We start from the raw sequence: 18899 nt of genomic DNA, 5'->3' as shown, positions 1-18899 counted from the left end.
ATCAAAGAATCCATAAAGAGGAGATTCCGTGTTGCTTCATATCCAACAAGAACCAGTCACATGACCTATTAATTCATATAATTAGGAAGAATAAGGGTCATGTCCATCAATGTTTTGACTACTTGTTTCTTCTCCGTTTGAAAACTATCATTTTGATAGCGATGTATAATTTCTGCTTCATAAAACATGTTTCCCATTCTTAAAGTATGAGAAGTGAGGAATTTGTTAAAAATCATAATATCCTTGCATTCAATGAGAACTGAAACTGACATAAGGACCTTGATACTAGTTTATGAGAAAACAAATGAGAACGCAGTAGGAATGCACATGGAAAACATGACAATACAAGAATTGTTCGGATATCAAGAAACCAAATGGGAAACATGTCGGAACTTGGGAGAACAGTTAGAAAACTAGGGGAAGTGATGTGAGAAAAAAAATTACGGATACAATGTCAAGAGACAAAGTGAAGGGAAAAAAAACATGAGCTGAACCAAAAGAATAGATATCCCCACAAATTTGGCAACTGGTTTGCTATATGTTCGAAAAAACACACATCTGAGGAAATATCTTTCCCATAAATGACCATGTTTCCATTCAGCTAATATTTTCACCAATTCCCATGTAACTAGCAAGAAATACTTAAACCCATCAAAAAGCATGGTTTGGAGAAACTCACCTCTCCAGCTGAGCCCTCACACCGTCCAACCTCCTGCAAAATACAAAACAAAATGAAATCAGGCTGAAGCAACCTAAATCTGAGAGACCAAAAAAAGGTTTTCAACCAAAGCACCTGCTGGACAAAAAAATGCAGCAAAAGGAATGGATATGGCCTACAGGGATACAAGGTAAATAGAAGCTCACGTTTCTGAAAACTTTTGAGTATACCAAGCATCATGGTTCCCCAGAATTGCTGCTTTGGGGGCTTTAAGTTCTGCTATGCTTTTAACAAGTTCAACATTTTCATTACCAAAGTCGCCTGAAAAAGAAACACAAATTAAATGACTGAGATCCTTATATTAGTGGAGCTCATTCACCCAATAATATATTAGTGGAGCTCTGGAAATTATGGAAAGCATCCAGCGAGCACCAATCCATGCAAACTTTTGGAAATTGGGAACACCCAAACCACATAATAGCTCCGTCAAAAGCATCAAGGGCGGAATTGGATGGCAAAGGGAAAACACATGCCTGTAAGTAGTATCAAATCAGCCTGCAGTTCCATATAAATAATAAGTAATCAGACTTAACATACAGAAAGCATTAATTACAATAATTGTAAAAGCAAGAAATACCACCTTTCTAAATACTGCCATATGGAAGAAATCAAAATAGATTTTTCAAATTCTTAGTAACTTATTTTTATTACAATGGTAAAAGTGACAAAAGTCAACCACAATCGATGCTTAGTTTACTAGACACCTGAAAAGAGGAAGTGGATTTTAAGGGAAGCAACAAATATAGAATGGACAGGGCCACAAGATGGCCAAATATCATTATAAAAATTCATAAATGTATTTTTCTTTTTCAGATTATTTTCCTGGAGTGGGGGAAGGAGGGGTTGGGGGAGTAGCTGTACACAGAAGCTGGACTATATTTTAAAGAAACAAACTGTCTCCATACAAACAGATATTGTTCTCAAGCATGGAACTAAAGAAAATATTTAACCATTAGGAACGCTGTTAAACAATTGGAGACAATATACTTTCAAAAACATCTTGCATAGCGGAAACTTTAAGAACAAATAACACATCATGTGTGATTTATAGTACAAAAATTATGTCCTGAAGGATGGCACATTTAAGCATGGACATTCGCCCATGTTCTATTCCCTCAATTGGTGCATATGCAGTACACCCATATTCTAATTCCAGTCTCTTGATGAATTATAATTTTCACTCTCGAGCTTGCCATGGCATCAAAGAAAACAAAAACATTTTTCATCATCCAGATTTTACTTAAATCATCCTCAAAAGTATTCCTATGTCGCACGAATATCATAAATCAAAGCTCCAAACCATCCCTGGTCAGGGTGTTAACAATGACGTTTTCCTCTAAATCTTCAAATTTAACCTGCCTGACATTGCCAGACATGTCCCAAATGATGCTACACAGTTGGGTCCTTTATTTTTTCCAGAGATCCTCTCCTAATGCTCAATCTTGAGCATTCTTTTGAAAATTCAATGCCTTTTTTACCACCTCTTTTTTTGGCCAATATTTCAGTAACAGTACTACAATCTTATCATAAATCAAAGCTCCAAACCATCCTTGGTCAGGTTCTTAATAATGACGTTTTCCTCTAAACCTTCAAATTTAACCTGCCTGACGTTGTCAGACATGTCCCAAATGATGCTACACAGTTGGGTCCGTTATTTTTTCCGCATTCTTTTGAAAATTCTCAATGCCTTTTTTACCACCTCTTTTTTGGCCAATATTTCAGTAACAGTACTACAATCTTATCGACTATCATATGAAACAATAAAAGCATATGATCCATAAACATTGTTATTTATGCAACGGCAGCCTAAAATATGTGTGTGTTGCAAATCACAACTCCCATGACTACGAACCAACACACAATGGAAACACATGCCCAACAACCACACCATCCACTATGGTAAGTTCATGTCTGTGAAAGCCGCTTCATAAACCAAAGCATCAAAAGGTTCAAACAAGGTACATCCCTATTGTGTCATAACATTTTTTCTTTTAATTTTCCAATCGTCTAGGTCCCAATACAATTTCCTTTCCCTCTTTAAGGAATCCTTCTTTCTTCTCCTTGTGTAGGAGTGGCCTTTTGCCTTTATCCATCGGTAGTCTAGCTAAGGAAGTCTGCAAGACTTAATCGAGAGGAGTTTGTTCTGTTTGACTTTAAACCGTTCATATCCATGATTTTAATCGAGAGGACCTTTTGCCTAATTCCGTTTGAATAATGTTTCAAAATTAATAAAGGCAAAACCTTAGCAGTACTACCGATGTGTTACTTAAATTTTATTTTGTTAAATTTTCATGATTTGACAAAACAAGAAAATTTAATCATTGACTTAATCGATAAAATTAATAATCCATAGGCTAAAAAGGAAGCCTTAATCCAATACATGAACATGGCCAAAAATCCATCCAGCCTACTACACCCAAGACTTCTCTTATGCCAAAAAAAGAGGAATATAGCTTTCAAGATATTCTTAGAAGAATTCAGAATAAAACTCAGTACCCGAATTGTAACATGAACTAAATGAAGCTCACAATGAGCTAATAACTCTTAAAAGGAGAGCTCAAGTCCTAGAAATAGCTACTACTTCCTAGGAAAGAAAAGAGGAATTAAATACTGAAGAAGAATTTAATGACTTAATAAATGAATATCCTCATAAACTCATACCACCGAGGTAAAAGACACTCTCCCAAAAGCTTTGGAAGGAGAATCTCAGTGTAACACTTTAGAAAAGCCTCTACTCCAAAACCTCAAATACATTAATCTTTTAGATAAGGTTGTAATACAATAGTGGTTTACTATTAAATCACTTGAATTTTTAGGTGAATATTCTTCTCATCAAGCTGCACCTAATAAAAATATAAAAAAAATAATCGGCAATATAAAAAATGACCAAAATACCCCCAAAAATTTATGGGGGTATTTTGGTCTTTTTTCATGTAAAATAATTTTTTAATATTTTTCGAATATTCACCTATTTTTAATCAACACACTTCTAAAATTTCAAGTGATTTGGATTTGTAGAAAAAAAATTAAAATTCAAACACTATCGGGCATCCGTGATCGTTAGATCGGCCAAGATTCAATCTGGGCCATTGGACTCATTTTTTCTTGTGAGCCCATTGGCTCACAGAAGCCTTTTCCATTAATTAAATGATCATTAGTTAACCAATTGTCCAAAATCACCAGCCACGAGAAAGCTTGGATCTTTGGTGGTGGTCCTGGGATGGTCCAAAAAAGAGCTAACGATGTTTCCTTAGGGGTTTTGATGATTTGGTACGCTGACCTCACTGAGAACTAACCTTTGCTACCTGACCGCCATATTAGCTTATCATTACTTTCAGATTGGAAGGAGACCAGATTCAAGTCCTGTAGCATCTTGATTACGACTAGAGTCTTATCAACTTTTAATGCATGCATGATACCTGTAATACCTGGAGTCCAGTGGGTCTCATGGACTGTAGCACTCACTGTATCAGAAACTGCGATATTTGGACTAGTAGCTAAAGCAAACAAGTCAGTGTATTGTTCACACAGAGTATGGTATCCAATCCACCAATCCAACCAAAACCTTGTGTGCCTGCCATTCATCACCTGCATTCTCATATACTCCTCAAATATCGATCTCCCGCTGCTTATACCATTCCACGCCCCATCGTAGCTACCTTTTCTATGATACACCACCAACCATCCAAGTTGTCCAATTCCATGCTTGCTATCACCTGCAGCCATAACTGACCAGACTGTCCTAAAATCTCCACCCCCGCTTGGATAGCAAACCCGTATTTGTTTCCCTGCTTTTGTGGATACCCAGCCCTCTATTACACTTAGGCTTACATACCATGTCCCAACTGTTGTGAATGTTAAAGTTAATACTCTTTTCTCTCGTATTTAAGACCCTACTGACTTTATGTCTATTTTCCCTCACAAAAGGTATCGTTATATACATATTAAAGTTAATAATATGTCTTAATAGAATCCTTAACTTCCTTATTTTTCCTCTTCTTTTCTTATGTATATTTTATGGCCAACTCAAAAAATGAAATTTATCTCTATTACTTAATCCAAACACCCAAATAAGGTCATGTATCATCTTTCAGTAATATTAACAACAGATGAGGAGATGGAATAGTGGTCCACATAATAGACATCCGCATTAGATAGAGCGAACTTAATCAACGTCAATCTGGGTTGTAGTGACCAAAATCTAAACTTCGATGCTGCTAGTTTTCTATGAAAAAAGTTTTTCCACAACACCCCAGCCCCCACCCCCCAAAAAAAATAATAATAATTCCTTTCCCCCCCAAAAGCACACACACACACAAAAAGCTTTCATAGGTTTGCCAACACATTGACAAACAATGGTATTTGTTTGGCAACTTATTCTCCATATCCTACAATCTTGCTAAATCCTATGATTCTTCTTGAGGTAAAAATATCCCCATCAATTTAGTTTTGGACATTGTCACTGTTACCCCAAAGCCACCTCAAAATATCTTAAGGACAACCATAGGCTGTTCATTTGTTCCTTGTTCGCATTCCAAAATACAAACATATCATTTTCATAATGCAAGTAGGAAACCATTGGGCCTGTAGGGGTTACCCCAAATCCACCTCAAACTATCTTAAAGACAACCATAGGCTGTTCATTTGTTCCTTGTTCGCATTCCAAAATACAAACATATCATTTTAATATTGCAAATAGGAAACCATTGGGCCTGTCGGGGAGGTCTTGAATCCAGTTAGGAGTCCGGCAGCATAGACTCCAACTAGCAATTGACTAGAAGCTCCATCCACAACAGAGAACAAGAAAGGGAAGAGAGGGTCTCCTTATCTCAGTCCTCTTGAACTCAGGATAATCCCTTTGGGGACTCCATTGACAAGCATTGGAAAATGTGACATGGACAAACAGCCTGAAATCCACTTTCTCCATTTTAACTCCATGAGCTTCAACTTGACATCAAGAATTGCCCAATCCACAAGATCATAAGCTTTCTTAAATCAACTTTGCATATTCTTCTTGGGATTTGATCTATGCATCTAGAGTGCACGGCACTCATGTGCTACCATGTCACAATCAAGTATCAGTCACCCTGCCAAATGCAGCCCGTGGTTGTGAGATTGCTAGAGGTGACACTTCTCATAGGCAACGAGTATGGACTTCATATCTGACAAATACATCCAAGTGAGCTAATGGGTCTTAGGTCTTTAATATCTTCTGCCTCCTCTTTTTTTTGGAGATTAGTATTAAAGATGAGTTTATAGCAACATTAACTTTGCCCTTGAGATAAAACTCTTGAAACATGTCATATTTACCATGTCCAGAACACTTGCAACAAAGCCAAGGAAAACTCATCTGGACTTGGTGCTTGGTCTTTCTTAAATTGAATGCCACCTGCTCGGATCTCATCTTCCTCGCAGGGTCTCTCAACCTGTAACACGCTCCCTGAGATAAATATTTCAAGGGAAGGTTCTCAAGTAACAATTTTGGTCTTCCTTCTGCCTGAAATAATTTGCAGAAGTGCTGTACAAATGCTGATTCCACTTCCTCCATACCTTAGAAACTCTTCCCTCCAATTGGGAAGCCCTAGATTAAGCTACTACTCCTGTAATTTGGAATTGCACAGAAAATTTGCATTGTGGTCCCCCTCTTTCAACCATTTGAATTTTGACCTTTCATGCCAATAGACTTCCTCAAGCAGCTCAAGCAATGTTGTATAGAAGATCTTGCCTCCTATGTCTGCCTCCTCTCATTTGCAAGCTCCTCTCTTCTTCCAGGTAATCAATCTTCTGGATGTTTTCGATTAGTGTTATTGATCTTAGACTAGAGCTTTCCAAAGCAATCTTCTCCCTCTCTTCTTCTAGGGTGTATTCAGAAAGGTTTAAGTATAAATAGATTGTGCAATTGTTTCACCACCTTCTCATCTAATTTCATATTGTATGCAATTACATGATCACTAAATAAATTTCACTTCTTGGGGAATAATCAACCATGGACATGTTTCCTTGATTCCATCCTTATTTTTCACCACAAAGTCTCTTGCTTGTATGCCTTCACTCCTTGTCTTATGTTGAGCTTGAATGGGATGTCTAAGATATGCAAACTCAATATATTTTCCTCACAATGCCAAAATCCCTTCTAAGATATGTAAACTCGATATATTCCTCAAAATGCCAAAATCCATTCTCTGTATATTAAGGAATTTGTATATCTATGTCAGGACAAATGAGGAGTTAATAACATACATAACATCAGGGATCTTCATTCAAAAGTTCCTTAGCCTTCTGTAAAGTAGATTTTTCTTTTTTATTTATCTATTTGTCATAGTCTCTATTTCCTCATTCTTTTCTGCCACTCGATTTCGTTTTATCAATAATGTGCCTCTCCTTTTTATGTTCAAACACAGGCCTACGATGACAAGGAAAGTCACAATTATCTATTAGTGTAAGAATATTTAGTCATAATATTGTACAGTGAGAGTCGATAATTCTCTCCAAATGAACAGAGGAAGAGAACACGTATATCAAGATGACCACAGTGCTTGGCTATAGATAACCAATGTGGTTTTTTGTCAATGGTCCTTGTTAATAAGTTAGACGAGTTATCTTTCAAACTACCTAAGTTGAAGGCTTTCAGGGGGATATAGAGCGAGAGAGGAGAGAGAGACAAAATGCAGGAGAATTACAACAAGGAAAAAGAAATAAGGGTTGGAAATGAAGTAGATTCAGGAGATTATGGTGACTAGTAAGGTAGCATGGGAAGGTGGGAAGAGATGCAGGTTTGAATATAGATTGAGAAGTAGCCTCAAACCTTCTATTAACCAAATATCATCCATAGATTCCACAAGATATGTACAGAAAATCAGAGAATGACTAGGTCCGAAAACTCACCCTCCTGGCCAGCTAGGAGGCCAGGAGCCATTAATGCACCAAATGAGGGCTAGGTAGGTGGCCTAGGCATGAGGTGCCTAGGCACTTGCGGCTGCCCGAGCTCCTAGGTGGCACCTTGATGCAAGAATATACAGAAAAGAGGCCAAAAACAGTTCAATAACCATCGAAACAGGCTACATTTAAGTGGATTTGGCTTTCCTTGCAAAAACAAGTGACCCCAAAACCCTACATAGGACTTGCTGGTACTATTCACAATATGTTTTTACTGTTCATACCCAAAAGTATTAGAAGCCCTAACACCCCAGGTCCTTTTATTACACTATAATAAAAAAGACCAAAACTACCCCCACTTAAGTTACAACATTATAAAAATTCCCTATAATTCACTTAAAATAAAATTCATAGTGACGCTTTTACCGCTAATAAAACAAGTAATGCTATAACTATTCTAACCATTTTCCTAAACATCTCCTAAAATCCTAAAAAATATAAAAATCCTAAAATCCCTAGAAAAACTTAAAACCCCTAGAAAATTTAAAAAATACATCCTTAAAATTTACTAAGAGAATTTCAAAAAAAAAAAACATATCTTGTCTTGCATCATTCTCCCCTGGTTGGAGAAAACTCATGCTTGAGTTTTGAAATAAACTAAGATGAATTTTGCATTAGTCCTGCAACCTCCTTCAACCAGAATACTGAAAACACGGTCCTGGGACTTGTGAGTTGTTGGACCACTCAAAATACAATGGTTGTGCATTGAAACTGAGTCTTTGCAAATCAGTTGATATATCCACAAACACTTTTGAGAATCCCTCGAGAAAAGGGTCATTATATGTCGATGAAACAACCGTGATATGTACACTTGGTTCAATCACATTAACCAGCTGATATTGCATAAATATAGCCCTTAAACCTGCTCAAATTGTCTTTGTTTAGCCCTAAAACATATCAAGGGAGCATCTTTGAGATGATCATCTCCAACCCCTAGTTCACTAACCAAATCAGCAACTTCCTCTTCCAAAACATTTTCATCTTCATCTCAACCATTGACACCTTCCTTGTTTTCATGGGGTTCTTGATAAAAAATTAGATCACTACCTTCTTCATCTGAACACTCATCAAATACTCGTTGAGAGTCCCAATCAATACCTTGCTGATTTTGGAAACAAATTGATGAAAAATTCTTCAGGTTTAACTAGTCTGCCTCGTCTACTACTCAGGGTGCAATCATGCTGCACCGGATCACCAATGCCTCCCCATGATCTATAGGTCACTTCCAGATCCTCTTCATCGATCCGCTCATTGTAGATGGGATCACCTTCAAAAAAATGCTTACTTTCCTCATCATAAAACTCCTCAGAAAGGTTAAATAACTTGCGATCTGGTCACTATGATGAGAAATGTCCAATCCTCCTACACTTGTAGCAATTGATGCCGCTACCAGAACCCCATTGGGTCGCCCCACTCCTGAAAAAGCCCCTTTTTATCCAAGGCACCTTGCTGGTTGGCTGTTCTGCAGTGCAAGAGTCGAACCAGCACCAGTCACACCGCCTTTTCTTCCAAAATCACCACCATGGACTGCTGCCCTATTTCCCCCATCACTCGTACTTGCACCCCATTTGTTTGAGGATCATTTTTGCTGAGTTTCAACCCTCTTTGCAAGGTTATAGACCTCATCAAGGGTCCAATGCCACTACCAAATTACCACTTCTTGGATTGATTGGCGCAGTCCATTCACATACCTAGCCATGGACTACTCCTACCGCACAATCACATCACTACGGGCAGTCAAAAGGTGAAACTCATCTGTGTATTCATCCACCGACCTATCTCCTTGCGCAACACATGCATCTTTTGGTATAAAGACTGCAAATAATTTTCAGGTAGATACTTTTCCTTTAATTACTTTTCCATCTTCTCCCAAGTGTTACTTTTGGGTTTTCCCATTCTCTCGTCTTGCTGCTCTCAGTTGTAAACACCATACCGAAGCACCTTTCTTCAATGTAATCACAATAATCTTTAATTTTTTATTCTCTGGCACATCCTAGTAATCAAAGATCCTCTCTATTGTATTTAACCAGTCTGTAAAGTCGTTGGGCTGCGACTTTCCTTCAAAATCAGGAATATCTACATTTGAATCTATGGAGTTTGACTGTCGTCCATACCTCTGATCATATTCCTCTTCACTCGACTCATCCCACGGAGCACAATAATAGTGAGAACTTCACCTCGCCCACTATCGCTGCCTGCAAGCCGCCTTGTAAGTTCTTGAACTTGTTGTCTCAAATACTCTATCTCCTGATCCTGCTCATCACAAGGTGGATCCATATGAATACCTTTGCCTCAATCTCTTCTAACTGCTATAAGTTCACTGAATTCACAAACCCTAGGAAGAGAACCAACAAAACCTAGCTGAAATCAGCAAGTTCTAGGCTGTTTGGCGAAACTTGGACGAAGAGCAGAAATCCCTATACTTGTAGTAGATTCCTAGCTTTGTTGATATCGAAAACCTTGGCTCTAATACCAATTTTCTGAAGGAAAATAGCGAAAAAAAAGCAAAAACAGTTCAATAATCATCAAAACAAACAAGATCTGAGTGGATCTGGCTTTTCTTGCATAAAAAAGTGACCTCAAAACCCTAAATAGGGCTTGCTAGCACCATTCACAATCTGTTTTTATTGTTCACGTCCCAAAAGTGTTAAACCCTAACACCCCATGTCGTTTTATTACATAATGATAAAAAAACCAAAACTACCCCGACTTAAGTTAAAATATTATAAGAATACCCCATAAGTCCTTTCACTTGAAATAAAATTCATAGTGACACTTTTACCCTTAATAAAACAAGTAACTCAAACCTTTTTTTCTTTTTATATATATTGTCAACATTGTATAGATGAAATAGGAGTTACAAAAAGTTCCCAAAGTGAAAAACAACAAAAAGGTCACCGAGGAGGGTGACTAAAGGAAAGAAAAATGAGAAACTCCTAGGAAACTAGAGGGGGGAAAGCAACACACAGAACCCAAAAAACGACCACGACCAAATACAATTAATAAATGCGATATATCCGAGGCACCTCCAAGTTTGGCAAGATCATCGGCGACTTGGTTGGCCTCCCTCCATATATGAGTCCATGAGACTTTTGTATGCCTTCAGAGATCATAAAGATTATCAAAGATATGTCATAGTCTCCACGGTGGTTGTGTGGTGGAACAGGCCCAAGAGATGATACTTTGGGAGTCCCCTTCTACTAAGAGTGAGGAGCCCCAAGAGCTGTCGAAGCATCTAAGACCTTTGAGGAGGACACAGGATCCTACCTCAGTCGAGTCGGCAATCCCAATAGGCAAGTAGTAGGAAAGGAGGGAGAGACCCTCGAAATTTCTAAAAATTACTCCAATTCCTGTCGAACAAGGTTTCCCAAGGAAGAACCGTCAAAGTTGAGCTTAATGCTGCCCCTCTCAAGAGGCCTTCAAAAAGCCGAGCGTGGCACCTTCCTCGGTATTGAACTGAGGATGTTGTCCTAATTCACTTGGAAGACAAAGGCGGGAAAGAATTTGAAGTAGTTGTGGTTTGTGGCCCAAAAAATTATTGAGGCCCTTATGGTGTCCCTAATCTTATGTGTAGGTGCAAATTGACCCCTGGAAGATTCTATTATTGCGTTCCTTCCATATCGTCTAGAGGGTTGTAGCTACGGTGGCTTTCCAAAGTAAGGAACCAGATAGGGGCCATGGGAGGAATATCGAAAGATTGTAAAGTTTGAAAAGAGGTTAGAATAGTCCCTCCTCTAAACATCTCCTAAAATTCTAAAAGATATAAAAAATCCTATGATCCCTAGAAGAACTTAAAACCCCTATAAATTAACCCCCAAAAAATTCCAAAACTACATCCTTAAAATTTACTGAGAAAAATTCAAAAATAAGACAAATCTTGTTTTGCTTCACGCTTCAAGCCATTGGCCAATGGGCAAAAAAAGGCCCTCTACCAAAGGCATTCAAGTACTTCTCTACCCTCTTTAAAGGGGAAAGGGTTGGGGAGCATTGCAATCCCCCAAAACCAATTTGCCCCTCTTTAGCAAGACAAAAACTACTTAAAAAAAAGAGATTCTAGATTGTTTCCAAGATTGAAATTTTTTTCGAACTTTTCCAAGACTTGTATTTTTTTCCAAGATTGAAAATGTTTTCCAAGATTTTTTCCAGTTTGCCTCTCTTGAAAGGTTAGTGGATTTAAATCTTTTGTTTAGGGTATGTTGATTTATATGAATTTTTTTTTTTTTTTTGCTTATTTGTTTTTTGGTCTCATAACTGATTCCAAGTTTATGCTTGAATTTGTGCTTCCTATTCATGTGCGGGTTTGGGTTTGCGACCAATGGCATTTTGTTAAGATCTGGTAACCTAATCTTAATGAAATTTCACAGAACTTAATCGAAATGGTAACCTAATCTTAATGCATTTTATTGGTTGGTCATTTGGTCTTATATTTGTCTCTTGATTGAAAAGGACAAATTATGTGATTTTCTTTTCTCATTTTGTTTTTGCTCCATTGTTCTTGTACATTTTCTCTTGTTTATTGGTGTTGATGAATTAATAATGTCAAATGCTGATTTTGGGAAATGGCCATCTATTGATCGTTTTAGTTCTTTTTTTTTTTTGTCAAAAAAAAAAAAAAAATTGTGTATCAAGGACATTAGATAAGGTTTCCAAGAACAATTTGTGGGGTATGACTTCCAACCAAACCCCTAGAGCCCAACTTCAATGGACGGGCCGCCTAAGGAATTAGGCACCAACCCAGTTGCCTAGGTGGCCTGGGACCCTGGCCGCCTAGGTGGCGAGTCTGGATTTTTGAACATTGAGAATGAATTAATTTATAAAGTGATATACCCATAAAGAATACAACAAAGACGTAATGAACTCATTGTGCATAAACTAAACAAGAATTGCCAATATTTATACCTCCAAAGAATGACAAAACAAGCCAAAAGTATACATTATAAACTGAATATAACATAGAAATCTCATAACTCTCTCAAAGGCTTCCTACCTGGAAGCTAGAAACAACGTCAACAAATAGTTAGCGACAATAAAAATGAAGAGCGACTTGTAACATCTTAACATCAATCTGATATTCCATGTTTTATCTATGATTTTCAATCTGAGGACCGAAATGACAATTATCGAAGAAATTTTGAAGCAATTCCATCAATCAAAAGAACCAATAAACAAATTGAATATGCATAGAAGATGATGAAAACTGAGCAATTTCAAGTGACTCATTCATAGCGATAACCAAAACCAAACATGATGCAACAATTGATTATTCCATATACTTGCAGAGGCTATGAACATACCTGCAAGAAACCAATGGCTTTTCCATCTTCTCGCAAGTCCCAAAATTCATGCTTCAACATAAAAAGTAAAATAAATAAATAAAGCGAATTTCCAAGGAATGAATAGTTCACATCTGTCATTGGCCAGTTTTCAAAAGAATGCAAAGAGAAGGAAATAAGACTAAAAGGAAATTAGGTCCAAGGCATTCCTACATACAATGGCACATGACTAGTCCCAAACACTAGCCAGTGGAGCAAGAAGCAACCCATCTCACCAGTGTTTGATTACTCCAGCTAGCCAACTCAGACTCACCCGAGTTATTGGGACTCAGGCCTGGGCTGAGTACCCGGCCCGAGTCGATCTTTCCAACACTGCATCTCACAAACAAGCATACCACTGAACAAAACAAGCCTAACTAAATAAACAAGTTGATATCTAATAAATTTGTAATTCTGGCAACTTGAAGAAAATGAAAATAGAAAATGTTGTTAATCGCACTCGATAATTAAAAAAGATCCCCACATATCATCTCAATCAAGATTCCCATGAATACCTCATATTTCCCTTTCATCATATCCAATATACACTTGGCCACATCCAAAACAATAAAGATTGAGAAATGTTAGCATAGCAAGTTTCCTTCACAACTTGTTACATTAATAGGAGAGAGAGTTTGTGATTTCACGGAGAGATAACAGCCCTCAATAATGCAGCAATTAGAATGACTGACAATTAAATTACGAAATACCAAAAATTAAAGGATTATCAAAACCAAAAACATTATTTCAGAAACACGACCAATGAAAAAGAAAAAGGCATCGATTTTGTGAAACATTTACATTATTTTCCCCCACATACGAAAATTAGACTTGTTAGTTATAGAAAATAAATATGCATGTCAAGTCTCAATGAACACAGAGAGAGAGAGAGAGAGAGAAATTGTAACTTACAGCATCTCCTACCACTGCTATACGAACAGGGCGCAGGCGAGGAGGAGGGGGAGGGGGAGGGGGAGGGGGAGGGCGAGGGCGAGGGCGAGGGCGAGGGCGAGGGGGAGTCATGGGGTTGGCAGCAGAAGAGGAAGATGAGGTGCCAAAGAAGAAGCACGTTGAAAAGTTTGAAGCTCGCATCCGCTTAAAAAACTCACACTCCGCCTTGTTGTTGATACAACTGCCGTTGATTAATATATATGACCGCCTATGCTATGGCCTCTGTACAGCTTTACTCCATAGACTATTATTTTTAAATAAAAAATTTGAATTTTGGGTTCTTCAAGTTGAATCCTCTGGAAATTATATGAGCATGTATTGGGATGCCTTTTTTTAGGCATTTTAAATTTTATTTTATTTTTTTTGCAGTTGGTTGATGGGTTCTAGCTATCATTATCATCGTAGTTTTTTTCTAATTAATTAGAGTTGGCTACACGAATCTTGATCTGTCATTCGACTATTTTAATGGTCATACCCTCAGGTCATAAATCCTTGTATCTTTTCAAACTACTGCAAACCACGTCATTTTGGACCTACCTTTTGAGATTTTAAGTCCTTCCACTTGAATTAATTCAATGCCACACATGGCCAGCCCACTTAAATCTACTCTTTCACTTATCGTCTATTAGTGCCACGCATAAATTCTTCAGATTCATTTCAAATTTTATCCCTTCTTGTCTTGCTACTCATCAATCTCTACATCCTCATCTAAGCTACACTCATTCTATGAGTATTGTTTCTGTCTGGCCAACATTCCGCCCCATAGAGTAAAGCTGGTACGATAATTGTCTTATAGAACTTGCCTTTCAACTTCATTGGTATGCGGCGATCATATAAAATTTTAATTGTACATCTCTACTTCGTCCACTTAGCTCTAACTCTATGTACAATATCTTCTTCAATCTCTCTATTTTCTTGGATTCTAGATATCACATCTCCAAATTTTGAGATCCAACAGATGTTATTAGTCTAAATTTTGTCAAGGAGAGAGGATATATACCTCTCGAGGAAAATATTTTGGTAATATAGATATAAACTCCTCCTCGTTGAGGTGCAGAGTTACCATTTCATATATCCTACGGCAGCATATAATCTTTTTTGGAAATATTATATACTCTTTGTGTCGGGCTCAAGCTCAACCCGTTCCCCTAACATATTTGTGCCATCGTGCTTCTATGGAGCAATGTTATTTATTTACTCTCCCGGATAAAACACCCAAGAGTAATTTTAGTACACCAACATCTCGGGATGCAACCTCTTCAACACACAAACAATCATTAGAAAAATAAAAATTAAATTAAATTGCACTCTTTATATTCTGGAAAAGAATACAAGATTATATAATATGATATTTATTTTTAGTACAAGGAGGTCACAATTATTTTTAGCCATTGGATGTGAAATCTAATAAATGAAAGTGTGTCACAACCAGTGATTTAAAAAACGGATCAGTGACCAAGATCTGGCATCACAAAAACTAATCTAGATCGGTGAGTCAGCTATCCGAATCGCCATTTTGAGATGCAGAAAAATAGTGAAACAACAAAAAAATACGTATAAAAATAGTGAACCAACCAAAATTCAACCCGGATCGATGAACCGACCTTTTTATTATAGCAAACAACTTTTTTACTGTAGCAAATTGTCGGTTCCCTTTTAGACCCGAATGATTCCCTATATCTTGACATAATCGGTACAGGGTGACCGATTCCCGAGTCAGACTGGGCGATTCCGATCCGACCCAGCATTTTTTAAATCACTGGTCATAACATTTGATAAATTTTATTTTGAGCTTTGCTCCCAAACAATGACGCATAACGGTTAATGATGATTGAGATCTCTTTATATCAAAAGTTATTGGTCTCGTCCTTTACATTTTCAAATAATAATGTCACTATATTAAATATTGATTGTCCAATTTTTTGAAACTAAGTGTCCAAAAAATTAAAATTAAAATTTTCTCTTTTGAAAATAATCATCTAATAATTTTTATGTAGTTCCTGAAATTTCAAATTCTAAAATATCCTCCAAAATAGATCTGAAGGAGTAGGTGTACAATATGCTCCCATGAGAGCATAGTATATGTGCTCTTTAATCTCGTAGTGAAGATAAACTAAACGCCGGAAATTAGAATAAACAAATAACAAAGGAAAGAGTGGAAGAAAAACAGAAAATGGGGGAACATGGAAAATAGAAAATAGGGAAGAAAAGAAGCGGAGTGGGGATAAATATATTGGGGGGTTGTATAGTAGTATAATGCAACTATTTTCAAAAATCATGTTAGGGATATTTGTTTGACATGAATTTTTACATGTACAGTCTTTTCATTCTAAAGAACAATCACAAAAAAAAAAAAAAAAATGCTCTAGAAAGTTTTCATTCTAGCCCAATTAACATAAGCCGTCCATTTTATTGAGATGGTTAGTTATAGGCCTCAAAAGGATTCTTTTATTCCCAAAATTTTTATATAGTGTTATCATCATTAGATTAATAATGCTAAAAAAGATAAAAATGATTTTGAATTTGTTAAGGCCTAGATTTTGAAATTCACAAAATGGATTGTCGAGATTCATTGTTGGATGGGTATTAATTTTGACCATATCTAAGGTACAAATTGAAAAACAAATTGATAGGATTGATTATGAGGATGAAGAAAATGTGTGTGGAAAATTTGGGGTCATACAAATGCCAAAAATATGGTTTTCAAGTGGTCTGGTTGCATTATACTACTATACAACTGTTGCATTAGATCATTTTCCAAATATATTACTTTAAAAATATTTTCAAATAAAAATTGCTCTCATTTTCATTATAGAATAAACAGAACCAATGTATTTTTTTCACTAGGTAAGTGCAACCCATCACTGAAAAGAAAATTGAATAATTGAATAAAATAAATAAAGAGAAATCTAAACTTGTAGATCATGACTTTACATAGTAGAAAGACAAGGATGTAGTAAGAGATTAAAGCGTGAAACAAATTGAATAAAAAATCATGCATATTTAAGAATCATTTACAAGACGAAGTGCTATGATCAAAATCACCCAAAAGGAAAAGAAATTTAATAAGAAAAAATGAATGAAAATTTCTTTTTTTTTTCCTGATTCCGTTAAAAGATGGCGAACTAATTAATTAAGCGGCCAAGTTTTCTCTTTTTGAATGTTAAGATCCTAAGAATTTAAGAGACAAAGCAGTGGATGAGATGAAAGCCATCTCTAAGAATGAAGGAAAATATGAACTAAGAAACTAATTATATGACTAGAAAAATAATGAAAAAATTAAAGAATAAAAATTTGAATATGAGGTACCTGAATCAAAGAGCTCTATCGTGAAAACTTTTGCCTCTCTCTCTACCTCCCCTCGAAAGCTATTTGTGAAAAAAAAAATTCTGTCTTATTTGTCTTTCTCTCTACCTTCTTTTTTTTTCATTACAGTTAAAATTACATATTTATTTTATATTTATCATGGTCATATTAATAACATAATTATTTTATAATTTTGGAGTTTTTTTTGGAGTCTTGATGATATTGATAAGGTAGTCAGTTACAATATTTTGGCGCCATTGTTTAAAATTTGCATCAATACTTTTAGAAATAGAGCATTAATATTATTCATAATAAAGAAAAAACTTTCATGATTATGGATTTTAAGGGAGTACATTGTATCAAGATTTCAAGAAAATTAAAAGAGTAGGCACCCATGCTCTGATTCAAGTGAAGGTAAAAAGGAGGGAGAAGGTAACCTCTCCAGACTGCCCTTGGATTGCATATTTTTTTTGTTGTAATCAATTCAAGAAAACATGCCTCTAAAAGGTACTAAATTGAAATGGTACATGTCTTTCTTTCTCAAGGAAACATAGACTATTCCAAAGTAAAAGAAAAGATAATCCCCCCTGGCATGTGGTCCTTTTCAAAAAAATTTATTGTCTCATGCTTTTAACTACAAATAAGAAAAGCTCCAAACAATCAATGAATTACTCTCTATTTTAATATTTTATCTGATAGTCAAGTAGAAATCCATACTATCAAATATCAAGTATGAATCAGTGAGGTTGAATTTCTCAGAGATGCATCTTCTCCATGTGGAACTCTTTTCTTGAAAACAGGGAAAACCCTTTGAATTACAGACATTCTAAACCAGGATTATATTGTGATCGCATCTTAATGAGTAATCACAGTCTAGAAGTTTCAAAAACAAAACAAAAAAAAAGATAAGATAAAAACCTATCTCTTAATGGAAGTGAAAAGATGAAAGAATTTACACCTTGTAAACACTCGATGCTAATTGCTCCAAGAGAAAATAAGGAATAATTTGAACAGATTGCAACAAACATTTGTGTGTAGGTAAAGAGAGAGAGAGAGAGAGAGAGAGAGAGAGAGAGAGAGAGAGAGGAGTAAGGAGGATAAAACTCTCTAGATCTTAGGAGAAATACAACTATTGAGATTCTCATCGTCATTTTTTAAATGAATAATACCAAGAAATCGAGATTCTCATCGTCATTTTTTTTTTGCAGCTTTTTGTCATTTTTTGGAAAAAAAAAAAAAGAAAATTTAAAAGTTTAATTTTAGTCCAAAAGAATCCTGGTAATTGGAGTTACCCACTCGTGATAAGATAATACCTTATGTTACCTATAACTCATTATTCTTGCGATCTTTTTTTCATAAAAAAATAAATTGCAGGGGCAAAATATGGTGTAAGAAAATATACATGTTGCAATAAATAATTTTCGAATTAGGTTGAGAAAGGATGATGACTCCGTGGAGATGTCATTCAATATGTTAGCACATAATAAATTAGATCGTTTGATCATACGTGCCTTTTAGTGATATAGGTTCTATTTAACATCATCAGATCTTAGGCAGTTACATATTTTATCTTGTTTGCTTGGGATAACAAATTACAGGGATATGGGTCTCGAATTGCATATAGGTTATTTAGAGGCAGAGAAAACGAATGTGGAAAAAGTTTTGATTTTGTTGAA

General features: G+C 36.1%; 1 protein-coding gene across 12 annotated transcripts in view; it reads right to left on the bottom strand.

Annotated features, from left to right (window-relative positions):
* The window catches only part of LOC18436596 (Calcineurin-like metallo-phosphoesterase superfamily protein), a 28227-nt gene extending 14139 nt beyond the window's left edge, over nt 1–14088 (bottom strand). For 3 of the 12 annotated variants that reach the window (XR_016045631.1, XR_016045632.1, XM_020668719.2), the window contains exons 1-5: nt 13879–14088; nt 12949–12999; nt 1192–1213; nt 865–979; nt 680–712 (exon numbers count right to left, since the gene is read on the bottom strand). Coding sequence is in view for 10 of the 12 variants with exons in the window: in XM_020668719.2 (XP_020524378.1) it covers nt 680–712; nt 865–979; nt 1192–1213; nt 12949–12999; nt 13879–14058 (401 nt within the window). In the remaining 2 variants the exon portion in view is untranslated. Of the gene's footprint in view, nt 1–679; nt 713–864; nt 980–1090; nt 1214–12948; nt 13000–13144; nt 13300–13481; nt 13502–13767; nt 13800–13878 lie in introns of those variants that run through there. The other 9 variants (XM_020668720.2, XM_020668721.2, XM_088853383.1 and 6 more) reach the window with 9 other exon arrangements.
* Between the last annotated feature and the right edge of the window lie 4811 nt (nt 14089–18899).

This window comes from Amborella trichopoda, chromosome 12 (assembly GCF_054954075.1).
Source record: "Amborella trichopoda isolate Santa Cruz 75 chromosome 12, AtrichopodaSantaCruz75HAP2 v2.0, whole genome shotgun sequence".
NCBI classification, from domain to species: domain Eukaryota; kingdom Viridiplantae; phylum Streptophyta; class Magnoliopsida; order Amborellales; family Amborellaceae; genus Amborella; species Amborella trichopoda.
The sequence above is the reverse complement of the archived record's forward strand: the minus strand, read 5'-3'. Positions and strand labels throughout refer to the sequence as shown.